This window comes from Pseudorca crassidens, chromosome 6 (assembly GCF_039906515.1).
Source record: "Pseudorca crassidens isolate mPseCra1 chromosome 6, mPseCra1.hap1, whole genome shotgun sequence".
In the NCBI taxonomy this organism is placed as follows: domain Eukaryota; kingdom Metazoa; phylum Chordata; class Mammalia; order Artiodactyla; family Delphinidae; genus Pseudorca; species Pseudorca crassidens.
Window position 1 is genome coordinate 11,853,287 of NC_090301.1, and position 17,991 is coordinate 11,871,277.

The 17,991-nt window shown below is 41.6% G+C and overlaps 1 protein-coding gene across 14 annotated transcripts in view; it reads right to left on the bottom strand.

The window, feature by feature from the left end:
- The window catches only part of RHBDD1 (rhomboid domain containing 1), a 114,650-nt gene that overhangs the window by 86,467 nt on the left and 10,192 nt on the right, over positions 1 to 17,991 (bottom strand). For 10 of the 14 annotated variants that reach the window (XR_010944198.1, XR_010944197.1, XR_010944195.1 and 7 more), the window contains 2 exons: positions 4,894 to 5,401; positions 3,503 to 3,635 (listed from right to left, as the gene is read on the bottom strand). Coding sequence is in view for 9 of the 14 variants with exons in the window: in XM_067740364.1 (XP_067596465.1) it covers positions 3,503 to 3,635; positions 4,894 to 5,326 (566 nt within the window). In the remaining 5 variants the exon portion in view is untranslated. The remainder of the gene's footprint in view (positions 1 to 3,502; positions 3,636 to 4,893; positions 5,402 to 17,991) is intronic. The other 4 variants (XM_067740369.1, XM_067740371.1, XM_067740372.1 and 1 more) reach the window with 1 other exon arrangement.

Sequence of the window (17,991 nt, forward strand, 5' to 3'; positions counted from 1 at the left end):
GCCATCTACTGATTACACTGCGTCACAAATCCACCCAATTCAGGGGGAGGTACACTGGACCCCACCTCTAGGTAGAGTGGCAAAGTTCTAAAAGAACATGTGGGACAGGAGATGGTGTTACCGTCATCTTCCAAATTGCTATTCCCCAACCTCAGTTCTAATTCCCAAGGCAAAAATCCAATAGACTACTACGTAGCTAGATCCACAGGGGTGTCAACTGACACTCAAACAGTATATGCCAGCCGAATGCACTTTTCTTTTATATTCCCTATCTCAGTACTACTGGGGAAGAAAGAACTGCATGTTGCATTTTAGATGAATATGCCAGAAGCACCTTAGCACAAAATGTAAGCAGACGCAAGGAGAGAACTGAAAGTAGGACGGGAGTTCCCTGCATCTAAGGAATTCTGTCCTGTGTGGAACACAGGCAGATCTTATAGTCAGTCCCTGTAATGAGAGTGACAAGTGGCCATTCTCCTTCAGACAGTGTTAACAGTTCATGCTAATTAGCAACCGTTAATTAGCAATTTCAGTGGTTATACAATATACGTTCTCACATACTTCACTGCTTCCCTTTCTCTGCCATCCCTGACTGCATGAAGCTCCCCATCTTTCCTTTCATACAAGCTAAGAAACGGTCAAGAGTAGTGCTAGAGAGGCAGCATGAGAGCTGGGAGCAGCGATTCTCAAAGTGTGCTCCATGGGCCACTGGAGGTCCCAGAGGCCCTTCCAGCAGTTCATGAAGTCAGAACTATTTTCATAATTATACTGAGGTATCATGTGCCGTTTTCCACGTGTTGATGTTTGCATTAGTGGTATAAAAGCAATGGTGGGTCCAACTGCTTGTGCCTTGGCCGCTTGAATCAAATGAATCAAGGCGGTGACTCCAAACAGTACCAGTAGTCGCTGTATTTTTCACAGCCACACATGCACATTTAAAAAGAAAAAAGAGGGCTTCCCTGGTGGCGCAGTGGTTGACAGTCCGTCTGCCGATGCAGAGGACACGGGTTCGTGCCCCGGTCCGGGAAGATCCCACATGTCTTGGAGCGGCTGGGCCCGTGAGCCATGGCCGCTGAGCCTGCGCGTCCGGAGCCTGTGCTCCGCAACGGGAGAGGCCACAACGGTGAGAGGCCCACGTACCACAAAAAAAAAAAAAAAAAAAAAACTAGTGATATTTATTGTCAATGATAAAATTTGAGCTTTAAGGTGAAAATTAGAATTTTGCAATCACCTCCCCACTGTGCCACCTTGGGAGGAGGGTCACTTCTTTAAACACAACCACCTACCAGGGCCCCAGGACATGCAGGGAAAGTAAAAGACCATGTGAGGCAAAGATGTCACTGAAACAAGGGACACACAAGAACTGTAAAAGCAAAAGCTCCAGCAAAGGAGTGCGATTACGTCACTCTGCTGGTCAAGTCCATAACCTCTCACAGTGCTGAACCAACGGCTGGCTGTTTGGAGTGGCTTCCCTCCATAAAACTCCCTAACTGGGGAAATTACTAATTCTGTGGCTTTCATAAAACACAGAGGTCCACCAAATGTTTGCCTGGCAGGTTTTTTTTTCTCCCAAAGGGCAGCTCATTAAGTCCGTCGATAAAGCAGGCTTTGTTGTAAAGATTTACAGTGTTTTCCCAATGAAAACTCTAATTGACAACCACCAGGAGAATAACAATGCAGAGCCCAGAGAGCTCTGGTTTCCCCCATCCTTCCAAGATCCATCTCAAAAAGCATGCCCCTCTTAGGTTTCCTGGACCAGCGTTCAGCTCCGTCTTCAATGGACACATGCATAAGCAGATGCCTGGATATCAGAAGTTTATCATTCAAAGCAGTCAAATCTTAAAAACCAAAAGATTTTGTCTTTCAAACTTCAAAGGAAATTCCGTTTAATTCCCAAGCTCAGAATATCAGGTCCCTCCACGCAGAATAAGCATATTACATAAAAATGCAACCATCCCTTATCTATGTAAAGGGGGGGGAACCCTAAAAAAATAAAATGCGTGATGGAGTCTTCAGAAATAGTTGCATGAGACTATTAAAGGCATTGCTGTTCAATGGATTCATTACAGAATAAAAGTTCAAGTACCAGAGAGAGTGATTTTCATATGAATGTTGGGTGTTGCCCTCACACACAAGAGTCTCTGGTCTCCACAGAGAACCGAGTCACATCAAGCAAGTCAGGGAGCTGTGAGTGACAAGGTATAGAGAGGGCTGTTCAGATAAGGGACAGACATTACTGGACCCTTTTTCAAAGAAAACTTTGAAGATTTTGTTAGGCTTTCTTCGTGGAACTGTCACAAGATAACAATACAGTTGCAAATGAGTGGTGTTCAGTGGCCACATCACTGCCTTTTACGGACCAGCTGGCAATGGCTGCCCATGATGGGAAATTAGCATTAAAGAAGGACTCAAGGTTACTGGGCTGACACACAGCCCAAGGAGAATACTCTCAAATAAAGTACGACACCCAACGAAAATGGAAAGCTGAGGAAAAAAGCTCCTGTCTGAAAAGCACAGCAGCAGAAAAATATCCTTCTTACTTCTTTCTGAATCTTCCTGAATCTCCCCCTTCTCCAAACAGCATCCAGGTCCCCGAAGTAAAAATAAATGAGCAAACCATGGGCTTCCAGGTGCATTACACAGATTAAGAGAAGTGCAGCTGGTGGAAGAGGTGGGAAAATAACACAATTCACTCTCTTTTTCCTGAACAGAAAGTAGAGAAAAGAACCAAAGCGGAAAAGCACGCCCCACCTCACCCCCGTCTCCCCCCCGAGAACACCCAGACCAGGAGTCCAGAGGCCTGAATCCTAACTAGTCTAGTATCTACCACGACACTGCTTGATGAGTCCCTAAACCTTCTGAATTTCCCTGTCCTCACCCGTAAAGGAAATTCGCAGACATCAGTGATTCCCAAAATGTGTTCCCTGGAGCCCTAAGGTTCTGTGGAGGTGCCTCTTAAGGCAGTCAGTGACACGGGGGTAAGGCAAAGGGAGTGGAGCCCTATGCTTCCTCTCCATCCAAAACAGTTCAGAGTTGATCAATTTTCTATATCAAAATTGTGAGTAAAGTCTTTTGTTTAAAGAGTCTACCACCAAGAAAATTCACAACTAAAATGGCTTAAAAGCACTGGACCAACATACCTTTTGATTTCGTATCTTTCTAATTACGTGGTTTCTATGTGCCTCTTTAGATTATTGTTATTAGAATTAATTAATTGACAGGCTGGTTAATATTAATCCCCAAATCTGTGTATCAGGTTCAACTTAAAAGGTGAGGAAATGGAAACTCAGATAAGACAAATACATCAAAATCACTCAGGTCAGTAGCTGACTAGATTCAAACACGGGAATATCTGACATTAAAACCATTAAGCTGGATTCTGTCCTTATAGTTAAAGAAAAACTTCACTGTAAAAGACAATTGATTACCTCATTATGACTATAATTCTTTCTCTATGGAACATCAGGTTCTTCATTTGTATTCTCTAAGAGTAAACACTTACCCTGTCGAGACGAAATGAATAGCCAAAAGTTCTGCCCAACAAGCAAATTTGCTGGGTACTGGAAAGCCCAAAACGTTGACAAAGCCTCCAGGGCAATAACGGTTGTTAAGAACTTTCAAAGCAAACAAAACTCCTAAAAGAGGATAAAGAGCATATAAATATCAACAATCCAAATGTGGAGATGATTAACATTTACAAAGAAAACTAACTGAAAGTGAAAATGATTATTCCATTACATCCAACTTTTTGCTTCGAAACATACTCTATTCCTTACAAGTCAACCCAGCATTTGGTAGAAAAACAGTCTTCAAGGCAATCATTCCTTTGATGTTTCTTAACACGGAAGTTCATACTGACTTTGAGTATGCTACTAAATATATAACACATAAAATGGGAATAAGACACCCGCAATGGTGCAATACTAAATGCCACTGAACTGTAAACTTCAAAATCGTTCATTCTATGTGATTTTTAACTCAATTTAAAAAATATCATTAACGTGTAGTTTTCTAACTCCTATGGAAAGACATATTGAAGGCAGGGCTTATTTCCTTTCTTCTCACACAATCAGATGCATGAGGATGCACCTTAGAGGGAAGGGGTAAGGACGGCAGGGAAAACAGAGGGAAGGGTTTGATCTCCTTTGGTTTCGAGACTATTTCCCTCCTACCCTTCACATGCTAATTTTCACGATACCTATTTTAAGTCCTGATGGCAATTTAGTCCTATGAGAAAAATGTAAAAAAAGAACTAGTGAGGGGAACAGTGAGAGGCAATGTAATACGTGTTTAAAGCCACGAAGACTGGGTTCAAATCCCAGCTCCGTCACTTATGAGGTGTGCAACCTTGAGCAAGTTACCTGACTTCTCTGGGCCTTAGCTTCCTCATCTACAAAATCAAGACAAGGCCACCTCCCTAGGGACCTGTTACATTAATTAAACAGCATGAATTATGTATAAAGACTATCATGGCTCTGAAAACACAGTGAGCATGCCATTGTAGGGTGTGGTGCATTTATTTTAATGGCGTTATTGAGATGCATACCCATCTTTTTAGAGAACTCCCACAAGTACACCAGTGCCTCTCTCCCTCGTCCCACCATAATGGAGCCAGTGCATATCTCCAGGACCACGTCTCCTACAAAACTACCTTTGGGCAGACCCTAGTCTCAACTGTCCAAGAGTGAATGATGCGGCATAATGGGAAACAGCAAAATTTATGTCTCTCCTGTGCTCCAATCAGCCTATTCACCAAAATCCAAGCCCCAGCAGTGCTTAGCCACTCAGAATTCAGTTCCCTCACCAACTGGGACCCCTGCTTCAAAAAATGACAACAGCTGCACCTCCCTTACTGTTTTCATGCGGACTACCTTAGAAATGCATCTGCCTTACCTGAGAAACCTACAGCACAGTCCCTTCTGAAGTCAGGGTCATCCATAAATTCTGCCAGAGCAAATTCCAGGAGCAGGTACACCACCCCAGTGAGTAGGGAGAATGTGGTGATGACGTAGGCAAACCGTTTACTTCCTAGTCTTCTTTCCAGATGAATTCCTTTCCAGAGCATGGATGTCATATTGAAATACAAGTGCCAATCATCCACGTGGTGAATCGGGGAAAGCAGTAAGCGCTGCCAGTCTTTTTGCTGGTAACACTTCTCCACGCTAAGGCAGGAGCTAAGCAGCGGCTTCAGAGGATTCAAGAAGAACCAGATGTTGAGAGCCAAAGTTGTTAGGGTGACAGGTGGAATATTGTTGATCCCAACGCGGAAGATTTGAGAAAGGAGCAGGAGCAGCCCAGTGCTAATTCCTCTTGACCTCCGCTGCATGGTTAGATATCAAGCCTGTGACGGGAAAATGTGGTCAGACGTGAAGAATCTGGGAAGATACAGAGGCAGCTGAGCCTAAGATGTAAAATAAAATGCACATGAAAATCCGTCAATTAAGAATTAGGACAGTGACAAGACGTGCTCACTTAAAAGATGGGCTTACATTATGTATATCTCATCTCCCATCTAACAGAAGCATTATTTTCTGTGTCTTCCAGAGTAACGCCCAGGACACTGGCTGATGTCCCTCCTCATTTTACATCCTAAAGGAGAAATGTCATCCCAGATCCCAGTGGACCAGTTAATGGATGGGTATGCTTTTGCTGACAAATATGCCATGAAAAGGTAACTTGTCTTCCTTATAAACAAACTTATAACCTAACAAAAAAACATACAAAGATAGTGTACAAATATTTAATAATTACTTCTTCTCAGAATGCTGGAGAGAATTCTTCACCCCTTCACTTTTTTAAAGAAATATTCGATATTTATATATTAGATAGAGTCTGCTCCAAAGTTCTTCAACATTAGCAAGCAAGTCTTAAAATGCAAGCATATATTATCTTCTATGCCATATCACCAGATGTCAACTGCTAGACTGCTTTATTTTCAGAAAAATTTCCACTTTTAAAAGTTACCCACTATGAGCCAAATCCTGGATTAAAACACAGTCGCTGTCTTTAAGGAGCTCACTTTCTACTAAGAAGTAAACCAACAACTGCCACACAATGTTCTCAGTGCAGGGACAGAGGAAGCCCAGACCCAAGGCACACAACTCAGGCTGAGGTGGTCTTGGAGGGTAGATTGGATTTGCCCACGAGGAAGAGTGCCATATTCACGGGTCTACTTCTCCATGCCCTGCGCTGGCCTTGTGACCTGCTTTGGTTGACAGAATGAAAAGCAAGCGACACTAGTTCCGAATCTAGGCCTCAAGATGATTTGCAGACTTCTGCTCTCTCTTGAAACCCTCCTAGGCAACCATGTGGACAAGTCCGGGCTGGCCTACTGGACAACGGAAGACACATGCTCTAGTCACCCTGATGGCCCTGGCCACTGACCAGCTAATGCCTCAGAAGCAAAGTGGTCTAGCTGACCAGCAGCTGACCACAAATGCATAAGTAAATCCAGCTGAGCCCAGACTAATTCGTTGACCCACAGAACAGTGAGCTAAATAAATGATATTTTAAATTAACTTCACCAAATTTTGGAGTGGTTTGTCATACAGCAATTACTAACCAATACAGAAGGTATTTGCTTCGGAAAAGGTCTAGGTTAGGCTTATGGGGAAAAGCTAGTAAAGAAAGAGACACAGACTAAAGATGCAAAAGAGAAAAAGAATCAAGTCCTTAGAGGGAATAGCCTTGTCCATCATAACAGGAAGGAAGAAGAATTTTAGGTGCAGATATGGGTAAATAGGCAGATTAGGGGACAGGATGCTGAAAAAGTTCTCATCTAATGGTTTTCTGATTTCCCTGTGGAGCTATCTTGGCTCCAATCAAATATATAATGCACTCTGATACCCTAAAGGTTCTCATTCAGACAGCACATTAGAAAGTGCATGGGCTTTAGAGTAAAAAACAGCTAGATTCCAACTTACTAGCCCTGAGATCTATGCTAAATTACTTAAACTTCAATTTCTTCACTTTAAATTAGAAATAATACCTCCTTCTCAGGATTACTGTAACATGTCTGGAACAAAGTAGGTACTGAATAAATGGTAGCTACTTTTTTCATTACTATAAAGTAATCTCACTTAGGAGAAAAAGTCTTTGCAACGTTAACATTCGAATAATAAGACTCAAATGTACTCCCCATCCCTCTCCACACAGGGATTCTTACCAACTTCACACCCAAAAGAAACGCCCAAGAAAATATTATATATACGTATGTGTTATGGGTGTACCCCCATTATTAGCACAACCCCAGGTTTCTTTATTGCCAGGGCTTATTATTATAGCTTTGTAGCATTCTCATGAACTAGAGAATTTAATAAAATTTCAACTGAAACGCTCCCAGATAATTTTGGAGAAATAGTCTATATTTTTCACCTTGACGTTCAGGTTGATTTTCAGATCTCCAACTACTGTGACATGTTTCCAATTCCCCTAGATAATTATATATATCAAACATCATTACCTGTAACAGGAGCAATGGAAAGATATGGGCCTGATCATTAAGTAACCAGCTTATAAGAAATCACAAAATAAGCCCTTCGATATCAGTACAGTGTCCTATGATGGCAGGCTACGCACAGCAGAAAATCAAACATAATTATGTCTTTGCTTAAGAAAAAGTCCCCTCTCGACTGGAATCGTTAGTGGTGGAGAGTATAAACAAAAGGACAGTGGAATTTCCCCAAGCTTGTCTCACACTGTGCGCCCAGGCTCACATTAACCCTCAGCTCTATCTCCCCACTGCTGGCTGCTCCTTCTTCCCTGGGACGCTGTGCTCTCCTGCACGTTCCTGCCTCCTCCCAACTCCCCTTCCTCTGCTTCTCAGTTTCGCTCTATTCTTATTCTACGCTATTTTGCATACACTTATGGAATTCCACTCTCATGGGTTCTGTAATTCTTTTTATCAGGATGGCTCCCAAATTTACATTTTACAGCTTTGACTTCGCAGATTTCAGGGACACAACCTTGTAGGAAGAATACAGTCCACCTGATCTCTTGATTTCCCAAAACTGAATTAGCCCTCCTTCTTACAGAATGACTATTCAGCCATTCCTCAGTCACTTAGTTTTTAGAATAAATATCAAGTGCCAAATGCATGCCAGTCCCTGTGCCAGGCATTAGAGGTACAGCAAAGACCAAAACACTTGCAATCCCGGCCCCTAAATGGCCCATTTCTATCATTTCTATTTGTTGAAGGAAATAAAAATACTGGCTGCAGAAAATCACAAGATGAATAAAATGATGTGGTATGCGTAACGTAAAGGCAGATAGAACCATAACCAACATGAGAAGTGCATAATATAGGTTGGGCTCTGTTTTCCAAAAGGCCACTAGACCGTAGTTTTAAGTAGCGAAGATAAATCGACACTATTTCAAACCGGCTCTATGGCCCAGTTTCCTTCCTAATAAGTAATCAAGTCAGCCATCCAAGGTGAGGGATGTAGCCTGTTTGTAACAAGATAACAGAAAATCTAACTGGTTCCTGTGAAGATCAAATCTGTAACCTGACTTCGTGGGCCAGGCAGGCACACATCTTACTGTAAGATGAATATTGTTTCATCCTGCCCATAATTACACAGATATTTTTAGAGAGCTGAGCTGTAGCAGAAAGCATAGAGGCATGATTCATAAGCTGGAAACCAGTGCAATGTGTTTGGTTTTGAAAGTGACTTGTTATTCTAACCTGTACTCAGCCCATAACCAGTTACACCAGCGCGAGGAAGAGTAGGCTGGTCCTTGCACTCCATCCCCACCCCCCGCCTTGTAAACATATCCTCCCCCTCACATTCAACACGCCCCAAACTGAACACTGGACAGTCCCTTCCAAGTCTACCCCTCCTCCCATGTGCCAGATCTCAGGACACAGAATCTCCAGCTACCCAGGTGTTCAGGTTGGAGATACAGACAACATCCTCGACACATCCTTCTCCCTCTTCACTCTGCTTCCCCCAAATCCCATCCACCACACTTTGCTAACTCTTCCAAACTATTTGTATCATCTACCTCTTTCTAGCTCTAGAGCCACTACTCTAGTCTAAGCCACCATTATAACTTGCCTGGATTACAACATAAACTCTGCTTCTCCTCTTCTACCCAACAACCATTTTTCACTACTGCTCAGGGTAATTTTTATAAAACTAAAGTGGGATTCCCCTGCAGTAAGCCTTCAATGGCTTATCGTTACAGTTGGAATGAAGTCCAAACTCTTGACCGTAACTACACGCTCGTGCTTACCACTGTCCTGCCTACCCCTCTGGTCTCAGCTCACACTGCCTTGGTCACTATGATCCAACCACCCAGGTGCTCCCACACCGGGAGCTCCACGATTATAGCATAAATGCTGAGGGCAGAACTATCTATTTTGATCACCACTGAATACCCAGAGCCTAGCATAGTGACTCGTATACAGTCAGTGCTTAATAGGTGTTTGTCCATTGACTCAAGATGAGCATGCTGAATATATCTACATTATAAAATAAACAAGACTGACTGAAAAGGTCTATGATACATTCATCCCTAAGTATTTTTCCTACAATTGCAGCAACCTTCCCCAGAGCACTGTACATATTATTCCACTTATCATTTACTTCCAGAAGAGTGTTGTAACATTTATCTCAACTGGACAGGAATAAACCTCTGAACCATTTAAATCGTATTAATAGGTTGCTTTGCCAGAACTATTTGATTAAAAAAACATGGCATTTTAACCCTGACCAGACGGCTGTTTGACTTCTACTTCCACAAGGGCTTTGTTGATAAGAGCGTCCACAGGGTTGTCACTCTGGTGTCAGTAGGTTCCATGAACACTACAAGGTTCACGACAATTTACAAGTTTCAGTGCTACCTGCAGTGCGAGCCACAAGGATTAGAACTACCTAGAAGATCTGGCTGTCGGTTAAAATCTTTACCAAAGACTGCTCTTCTGAAAACGTGGAGAGAGCAAATAAAACAGAGGGAGGAGCAGGGTGAGGAGAAGAAGAAAGAAACCAAACTTCTTTAAATTCATACTGTAGTGGTTTGTTAAACAGTCACCTTGTCCTGGAAGTGCTCTGTTTATGAGGAAAACAAAAAACAAAAAAACCATGGCGTTTTAATTATGTAGTAATACACACCAGACAGTGCTATATCAAGGTTGTGACAGAGAGAAATGGAAGACCTCTTGAAATATGGACAGGAAAATAAGCCATATTTACTTTTAATGAGAAATTAAAAATTAAACAGGTTGTAATAAGAAAAACTAAGTGGCTAGAACAAACAAAAGAAACTGAATTCATAACTTGGGAAACCAACATGTCTCACGGGGTAAAGAAAGGAATTTTACCAAAAGGGAAAAGAAACTTACTATGACGATTTTCAGCTCTACTTACAAAGCAGGAAATGTTTCATCATTATCATTTACCAGGATGACATTTATATATCAATTTTCAGTTTAAATGTTCAAGAAGAACTCAGGCCATTAAACTGCAAGAATATGTACCAGTTATAAATTATATTCCCAGTCTGGCATCTGACAGTAACCAAATTAATTTCACACGAAAGAAAGAAACTACAGTCTTAATAGAAGTAATTGAACGCTTTTCTGAAAACAGCCTTCCAGGTCACTGAAAGTGCAACAAATCTTAAAATTATTCATTGAGATCTTTTAAAGTTGTGTGAGATTTTTAGTTAAGAATCAAGAAAAGGTTTATCAATACTTATATGAGGTAGATTAATGATATGTCATTATTACTATTGTCATGCCTTTGGAAAATTTCATTTAGGTTCCATATATTTTAAGCATATTCTCTAAAAAATAAGAATCATAGAGGAGAATGTAGGTTTGTTCAAGTCATTTGGCAAGTATTTATCAGAGGCCTGCTATCACTCAGGTTGAATATTTTGCTAATGCCTAACTTTCCAGATGCTTAAGCATTGATTTTTTAAAATTGAGATATAATTCACACACCATAAAACTGTCTTAAACTATACAATTCGGTGGTTTTTGTATATTCACAAGGCTGCACAGTCAGCACCACCATCTAATTCCAGAACATCTTCATTACCCCCAAATGAAACTCTCCCCACTTATCTCCCCATCCCGCCCAATGCCTGGCAACCACCAGTCTACCTTTCATGTCAACGAATTTGCCTATTCTGAACATTTCATCTAAATGGAATCATACAATATGTGGCCTTTTGTGTCTGGCTTCTTTCACTGAATACTGTTTTCAAGGTTCATCCACATCATAGGAAGTATCCGTACTTAGTTCCTTTTTATGGTCCAATAATATTTTATTATATAGATATACCACACTGTGTTTTTATCCATTTATCAGTTGATAGACACTTGGGTTGTTCCCACTTTTTTGGCTATAATGAATAACGCTGCTATGAACATTCATGTACAATTTCTTTGTAGAAACATATGTTTTCAGTTCTCTTGGACATATACCTAGGAATAGAATTGCTGGGTCATATGGTAACTCTATGCTTAACTTTGTAAGGAACTACTAAACTGTTTTCCAAATTTTTGTCCATTTTTCATTCCCTCCAGCAGTGTATGAGGGTTTCAATTTCTCCATACTCATATATACTCAACAATACTTGCTTTTATCCATCTTTTTTATTATAAACATCTTAATGGGTGTGAAGCGGTACTGATTTGCACTTCCCTAGTGACTAATGATGTTGAGCAAATGCTTAAATTTTCATTGCTTAAAATATAAATATGCATGTTCATAGGTACACGTAACCATACAGAAAAACATGTCCCTTCTCCCAACCTCCCCCCACGCCATCCCCCTCCAAGAAATAGTTTAACAAGCGCTTCAGAAAGAAAGATGAAACCATGAAGAAATCACCCTGGTTAAACTGCCAGGATTTTAGCACTACCATCCCCCTGCACTGTGATGGGTTAAAAGTGAATGTGAATGCACTTCAGTAGCAGGGGCAGGGCTTAGGCCAACACATTTGACTCTAAACCCTGTAAAATCTTTTTGAAAGACGCAGAGGGTTAGTATGACTTATCACTTCAAACAAAGCAAAAAAGCTATGGAAAAAGCAGACTGGATATGCTAAACATGAAAACTTTTTAAATTACAAGAGCTGAACAACAAATTAGAGCGTCATAAATACCACATTGACTTGGGCAAAATATCCACAAAACAACTAGATGCATTTTTTTCTCTCTCTTACTGTTTTAGTACAGTCTACCTTCTTTAGGGATGAAATGAACTGGATCATTTCTTCTCACTCCCGTAACTCTCTCAGGAATCTTTTCATTCATGGCTTTTTTAATCCAAACATAAGAGACTGTTTTCCCCACCTGTTACTATAGGGCCAATAGATGAGAACGTTTTAGTCTAGCACAATAATAAAATCCTTTGTTCTTCCAATAACATATCTTAGCATAATTTTATTTTTCCTAAAAGGCATTAGCTTCCTTAGGCCTCAAGAAAACCCAATTACAAAATGCAGATTTTCAAGATATTTTTGAAAATAAGAAAATGGTACGGTATAATATGTATTTGCATTTAGTGGAAAACAAGAATTTATTAACTGAATGCTAGTGAAGTAATCTGTTCCTCTTTTCAAATATATGAATGCATTTCAAAGAGCCTACATAGCTTCAATGTGATCACAGTCGTTAAATGCAATACACAGTTATATCAATAACGTGAATTATACTTTTAAAACTTAGTATTTAAATATTAAATGTAATAGCAGATGGTCTGGCTTCACACCACTGCACCCTGTTCAATTCACCGGAATGCATCATCTACCTGAGTTGATCAGTAAATGGGGAGCTCTGGGGGCGCAGTATGAAATCTGTGTCAGAGCACCATCATCATTTAGTGACAAGTTGCACATAAATGACAAATTTTTTCTGGCCATTGAAATCTGTTACATGGCTTCATGAGTTACATTAATGATAAAAATCAAAGAGAATCAGCGTAGGATTCTGTTTTCTTATTTCACATTAAAGGCAGAGAGATACAAAGAAATGAGGTCAATCGAATGAAAACTGACTTCATGAATAAAAAATGAAAACTGGAATCAAATTATATTAAGAAGCTAATGGGAATCTAGTCCTCATGAATATTGTGACACTCAGTAATTACATTCCAGTATCTATTCACGGAAATATCTACAACTTGGACTCTGTTCCAGAAGAAATTGGGAATTGAGAGCACTTCCCCCTTTTGAAGGCTGCTGAGATCTCCATTTATACGATGGTTCTCCAACCTCACAGACGTCATCATCATAACCATATAAGAAATTGTCTTACCCAGCTGGAGACAACCACTAAATTCTCTCTCAAAGACCAATGGGCTAAATCTTTCTGATTTTAAGCCACCAGACCTAGCTTAAACACACAAGACCTAGCTTTTAACACACAGGAGCTCCTCCTTCCCTTTTTCCCCTCATATACCATCTCTCAAAATGAAAACAAATACAAAATTTCCCATACCTTTGTGGAACAATGTCCAACTGTCTTTTACAAGGCTTGTCTTAAGTATCAATGCCATCCACGTGGAAGGCAAAAGACCTGACCTCTAGGGAGTTAGGATTTAAGACCACCAAAACAACCTAAGAAGTTAAAGAATGTTCCAGACAAGTAAGCAGCCATCAATAAGGTCACATGTTATGTGGTGACAGACCTAACCAAAGGTCAGACCCTTATCACCTGACACATTTTCCCCAATCTTACTTATATAACACCTGACTTGGTTTGCTTAAAATCCAATCTCATCATGTTATCCCCACCCTCAATCCACCGTGCTTTCTTACCTAGATCAGCCTTCTGTACTTCATCGTTGTAAGACTGAACAGTATCACTGTTAACAGAACAGACTTCGAAGGCTAATGGCTTGGGTTCAAATCCTGGCTCAACTGCTTGGAATTGTATGACCTTGGGCAATTTCTTAATCAATGTAAGCTTACCTAAGTTTCCCCACTTATAAAACAGACACTAACAATACTAAGACCTGCCTCATAGAGTTGTTGATGAGTTAGTATATGAAAAACACATAGAAAAATGCCTGAAACATAATAAGGACTTTATAGGTATTAACTGATATAAAGTCATCATCTGATCAACTTCAAGCATTTCAGCCTATACTTTAGTCTTGTAATATTTATATACCTTTCCCAATAATAACTAATATTTATACAATTATTTATAGTTTACAAAGTAGTTAAGTATACTTGCTTCATTTCACTTAATTCTCACAATCTGGTGAAGACAAAGTTAGTTCCATGTCACCTACTAGCTGATCTACCCAGCACTTACCAAACAAATCACTTTACTGTCCTTTTAGCCACTCTGAAGCCTGCTCTGTAGAACTGTCCAGGTAAGAAGGAGCTCAGTGAAGACTTGAGACTTTCTGGGGATGTTAAATTTCTCTGTCCAAGGTGCTAAATAAGTGTGGCTATCTCCACAGATGGGCAGTCCCATGGGGCTCTCTCACCACCAGAGGTCACCAAAGTGAATTTCACATGCATCCCATAGCTTTTATTTTAAGCCTGACCATTCCAAACATAAGTGCCCAATTTAATGGAAATCCTTTCAGCAATTTTGGCATGAAACCGCCAAAGACAGATAGAAATTCCATTTCTTTCTGATATAAAGAACCCAAGGTGACAATATGCTCTTAAACTGGACTATCAGGACTCAAATGCAGCTCTTCCCACCAGACGGTGCTGCTTCTCTAGCAAGCCCTTCAGCCTTCTGCCTCTCACAAATGCAAGCCTTGCTGCTACTGTCTATACCATTTTTTTTTTTTTTTTGCGGTACGTGGGCCTCTCACTGTTGTGGCCTCTCCCGCCACGGAGCACAGGCTCTGGACGCGCAGGCCCAGCGGCCATGGCCCACGAGCTCAGCCGCTCCGCGGCATGCGGGATCTTCCCGGACCGGGGCACGAACCCGTGTCCCCTGCATCGGCAGGCGGTCTCTCAACCACTGTGCCACCAGGGAAGCCCCTATCTATACCTTTGAGAGGCCTCCATGGCCCTGCCTGTCCATCACTCAAGAAGCAAACGTCCACACTTCCACAGCACATAACAAATTCCTTGATTGTCTATAAGGGGTTAAATAAAAATCTTTTGAAATTCTAGGCTGTGATCTAGAGGCAGACCAGGAAATAGTTCAAACTTCTGCTTCACAGCCAATCCTTTTTAACTCAGTAGAAACCCTTAAACAAGGTATCACCTAGTTTTCTTTCACATAACTGCTTCTTGGTGGGTAAACTCAAGTTTAAGAGAATTTTTTTAAGTACTAAGAAAAGACTAAAACAATGTTTCATTTTTAGTTCAACTTCTACTTATATGGTGTAAAATTTAATTAGAACTATTTTAAGTAATAACATGAGAAAAAAAGTGATTAAAAGGGTGATGATTTCAACACTTTTCATGTAGAAAGGCTTCCTTCTATGAAAAATAAGATCTTACCAAAGAGAGAAGGTAGAGCCACACATTTTAAGTCAGGTATTGCTTTGGGCAATAATGAGAGCCACTAAGATGCATGCGTTATCAAGTGAGCCATCTCTATGGGGGACAGGCTTAATCTCACTGGGAACTCTATGAGCCAGACTAGATATGCCTCAGTATTAACTGCCAAAGGGCTAGGGGTCTGCCTTAACTCCCTGTCACCTGTGACTTGCTACAGCAGGAAAAGTGGGCATCAGGGGGTCAGAGAAAACACTCAGGTGAAGAACTGCAGGGGCTGGAGGCTGGGAGTCCACCAGGGCACACTAAGGGCGTGAGGATGCGGGCAGGGTCCTGACAGCACCGCCAGCGACATACCCCCTCCTCGTCCTCTCAACCCATTTACTTTCTCCCCAACCTTCAAAGCCCAGCTCTAGACTTGCATCCTTAATGTCGGGCTCCCTGACCACGTCACTGCTCACCGACCTCCACAATGCCTTCCACATGTACTGTCCACCAGTGCCAACAGGCTGTCACCAGAGGCCTTTTATCATCTCTACCAAACTGTGTTTCCCGGGTACCTTGGGGTTTGAGAGCACATACTCTGGAGTCTAAACTGGTCCCAATGACTGGCTTTAGCATTAAGAGCTGTGTTAACTTGTGCAAGTCACTTAACCTAAGCCTCAGTTTCCTGCTATGAAAATGGAATAGTAATAATAGTTAAATCTGATCCTAGAATTCTTGTAAGGATTAAATGACTGAAAACACCAAGTGAACGGCTTCCCTAGTGGCGCAGTGGTTAGGAATCAACCTGCCAATGTAGGGGACACGGGTTCGAGCCCTGGTCCGGGAAGATCCCACATGCCGTGGAGCAACTAGGCCTGTGCGCCACAACTACTGAGCCTGTGCTCTAGAGCCTGCGAGCCACAGCTACTGAAGCCCGCGTGCCTAGAGCCCGTGCTCCGCAACAAGAGAAGCCACGGCAATGAGAAGTCCGTGCACCACAACAAAGAGTAGCCCCTACTCGCTGCAACTAGAGGAAGCCCACACACAGCAACGAAGACCCAACACAGCCAAAAAATAAATAAATAAATTTAAAACAAACAAACAAACAGAAAACACCAAGTGCTTAGAATAATGCCAAGCACACAGTAAACATATTAAATCTCAGCTATTGTTTTAATGAAACAGAAATACCCATTTGCTACTGATTTCAAGTTTTCCTCAATACTGGTGAAATAAAAAAGTCAAATCATTGGCTAAAGTTACACACTTATATAGTACTAATTCATCTTTGGTAGTACTGTTCTCAAACTTTACACGTGTGCCATTACCTGACAAAGTTAATTCATATATTGGGACCCACAAAATGAAGGCCGTCCCAGTGGTCCAGCCCATGTCACAAGTCTAACCTTAAATCAGCCTGCCTTTATGGGAACTGCCTCACTGTGCAGGAAACCTAATGCCAATCACCATCCTCCAGGTCAGCTTACCCTGGAAAGGAGGCCCTGCTGGCCTCAAAAGGAAACCCCCCCACCCCCTAGCCAACCACATCCTGTTTTTTTCGTTGACTTTTCTAACATTCTTTAAAACTCACTCTGGCCCAAAATCCCCTGGGAAGAATGCTCCACTGTTTGTGAGGTGCTCTACTCCCCCAATCTATGGACTGCTTTCCTTTGAATAAATGATATCAAACTCATTACTAAATCGTTTTAGTTTTGTCATCTGGCATATCCCATTCAACCCTCTGAACTCTATGAGGCAGGTATTATTTCCTCATTTTACAGATGAGTGGGGATTTTAACCAAGATAATCTGGCTCCAGAGTCCTTGTTCTTAAAATGAAGTTGTGAGTCAGGTCTGTCTGCAGAAAAGCTGCGAGTTTTCAACTCTCAAGACAGCCTACACTCATACTCCAGCAGTTTGTCAAAACTACTGTTAAAGTGTTCCAACGAGTTACTGCCATCAGTGGTTCAGTTCCAGCTAAGCTGATTGTAGGGCAGCAGAATGTGCAACACCAAATATGCCACTTGGCATAAGGATTATCTTGAGCTGAATGCAATTAAGAAAAAGCAGATACAACTAAAGCTCTCTGCTTCCCCCCATCTGCTTAAAAGCAGGACATGAATTTGTGAAGGTGTCCCCCCCCCCCCACCAGGTATGACAAAAGTTAATCACCAGAGACAACCTTACAACTGGCTCCAAAAAAATCTACACAACAAACTTTACTAACTAGCCCTAATCTTCCATTAGTTCCCCCACCTATTTGCCTTCCTACCATTTGCTGCCCTAGAAACTCAAAGTCCTTTTCCTTTGCCTTGTCACTTCTCTAAAAATGTATTGTTCGGGCTTCCCTGGTGGTGCAGTGGTTAAGAATCTGCCTGCCAATGCAGGGGACACGGGCTCGAGCCCTGGTCCAGGAATAGCCCACATGCCGTGGAGCAGCTAAGCCCATGTACCACAACTACTGAGTCTGCGCTCTAGAGCACGTGCTCTAGAGCCCACAAGCCACAACTACTGAGCCTGTGTGCCACAAATGCTGAAGCCTGTGCGCCTAGAGCCTGTGCTCCGAAACGAGAAGCCACCG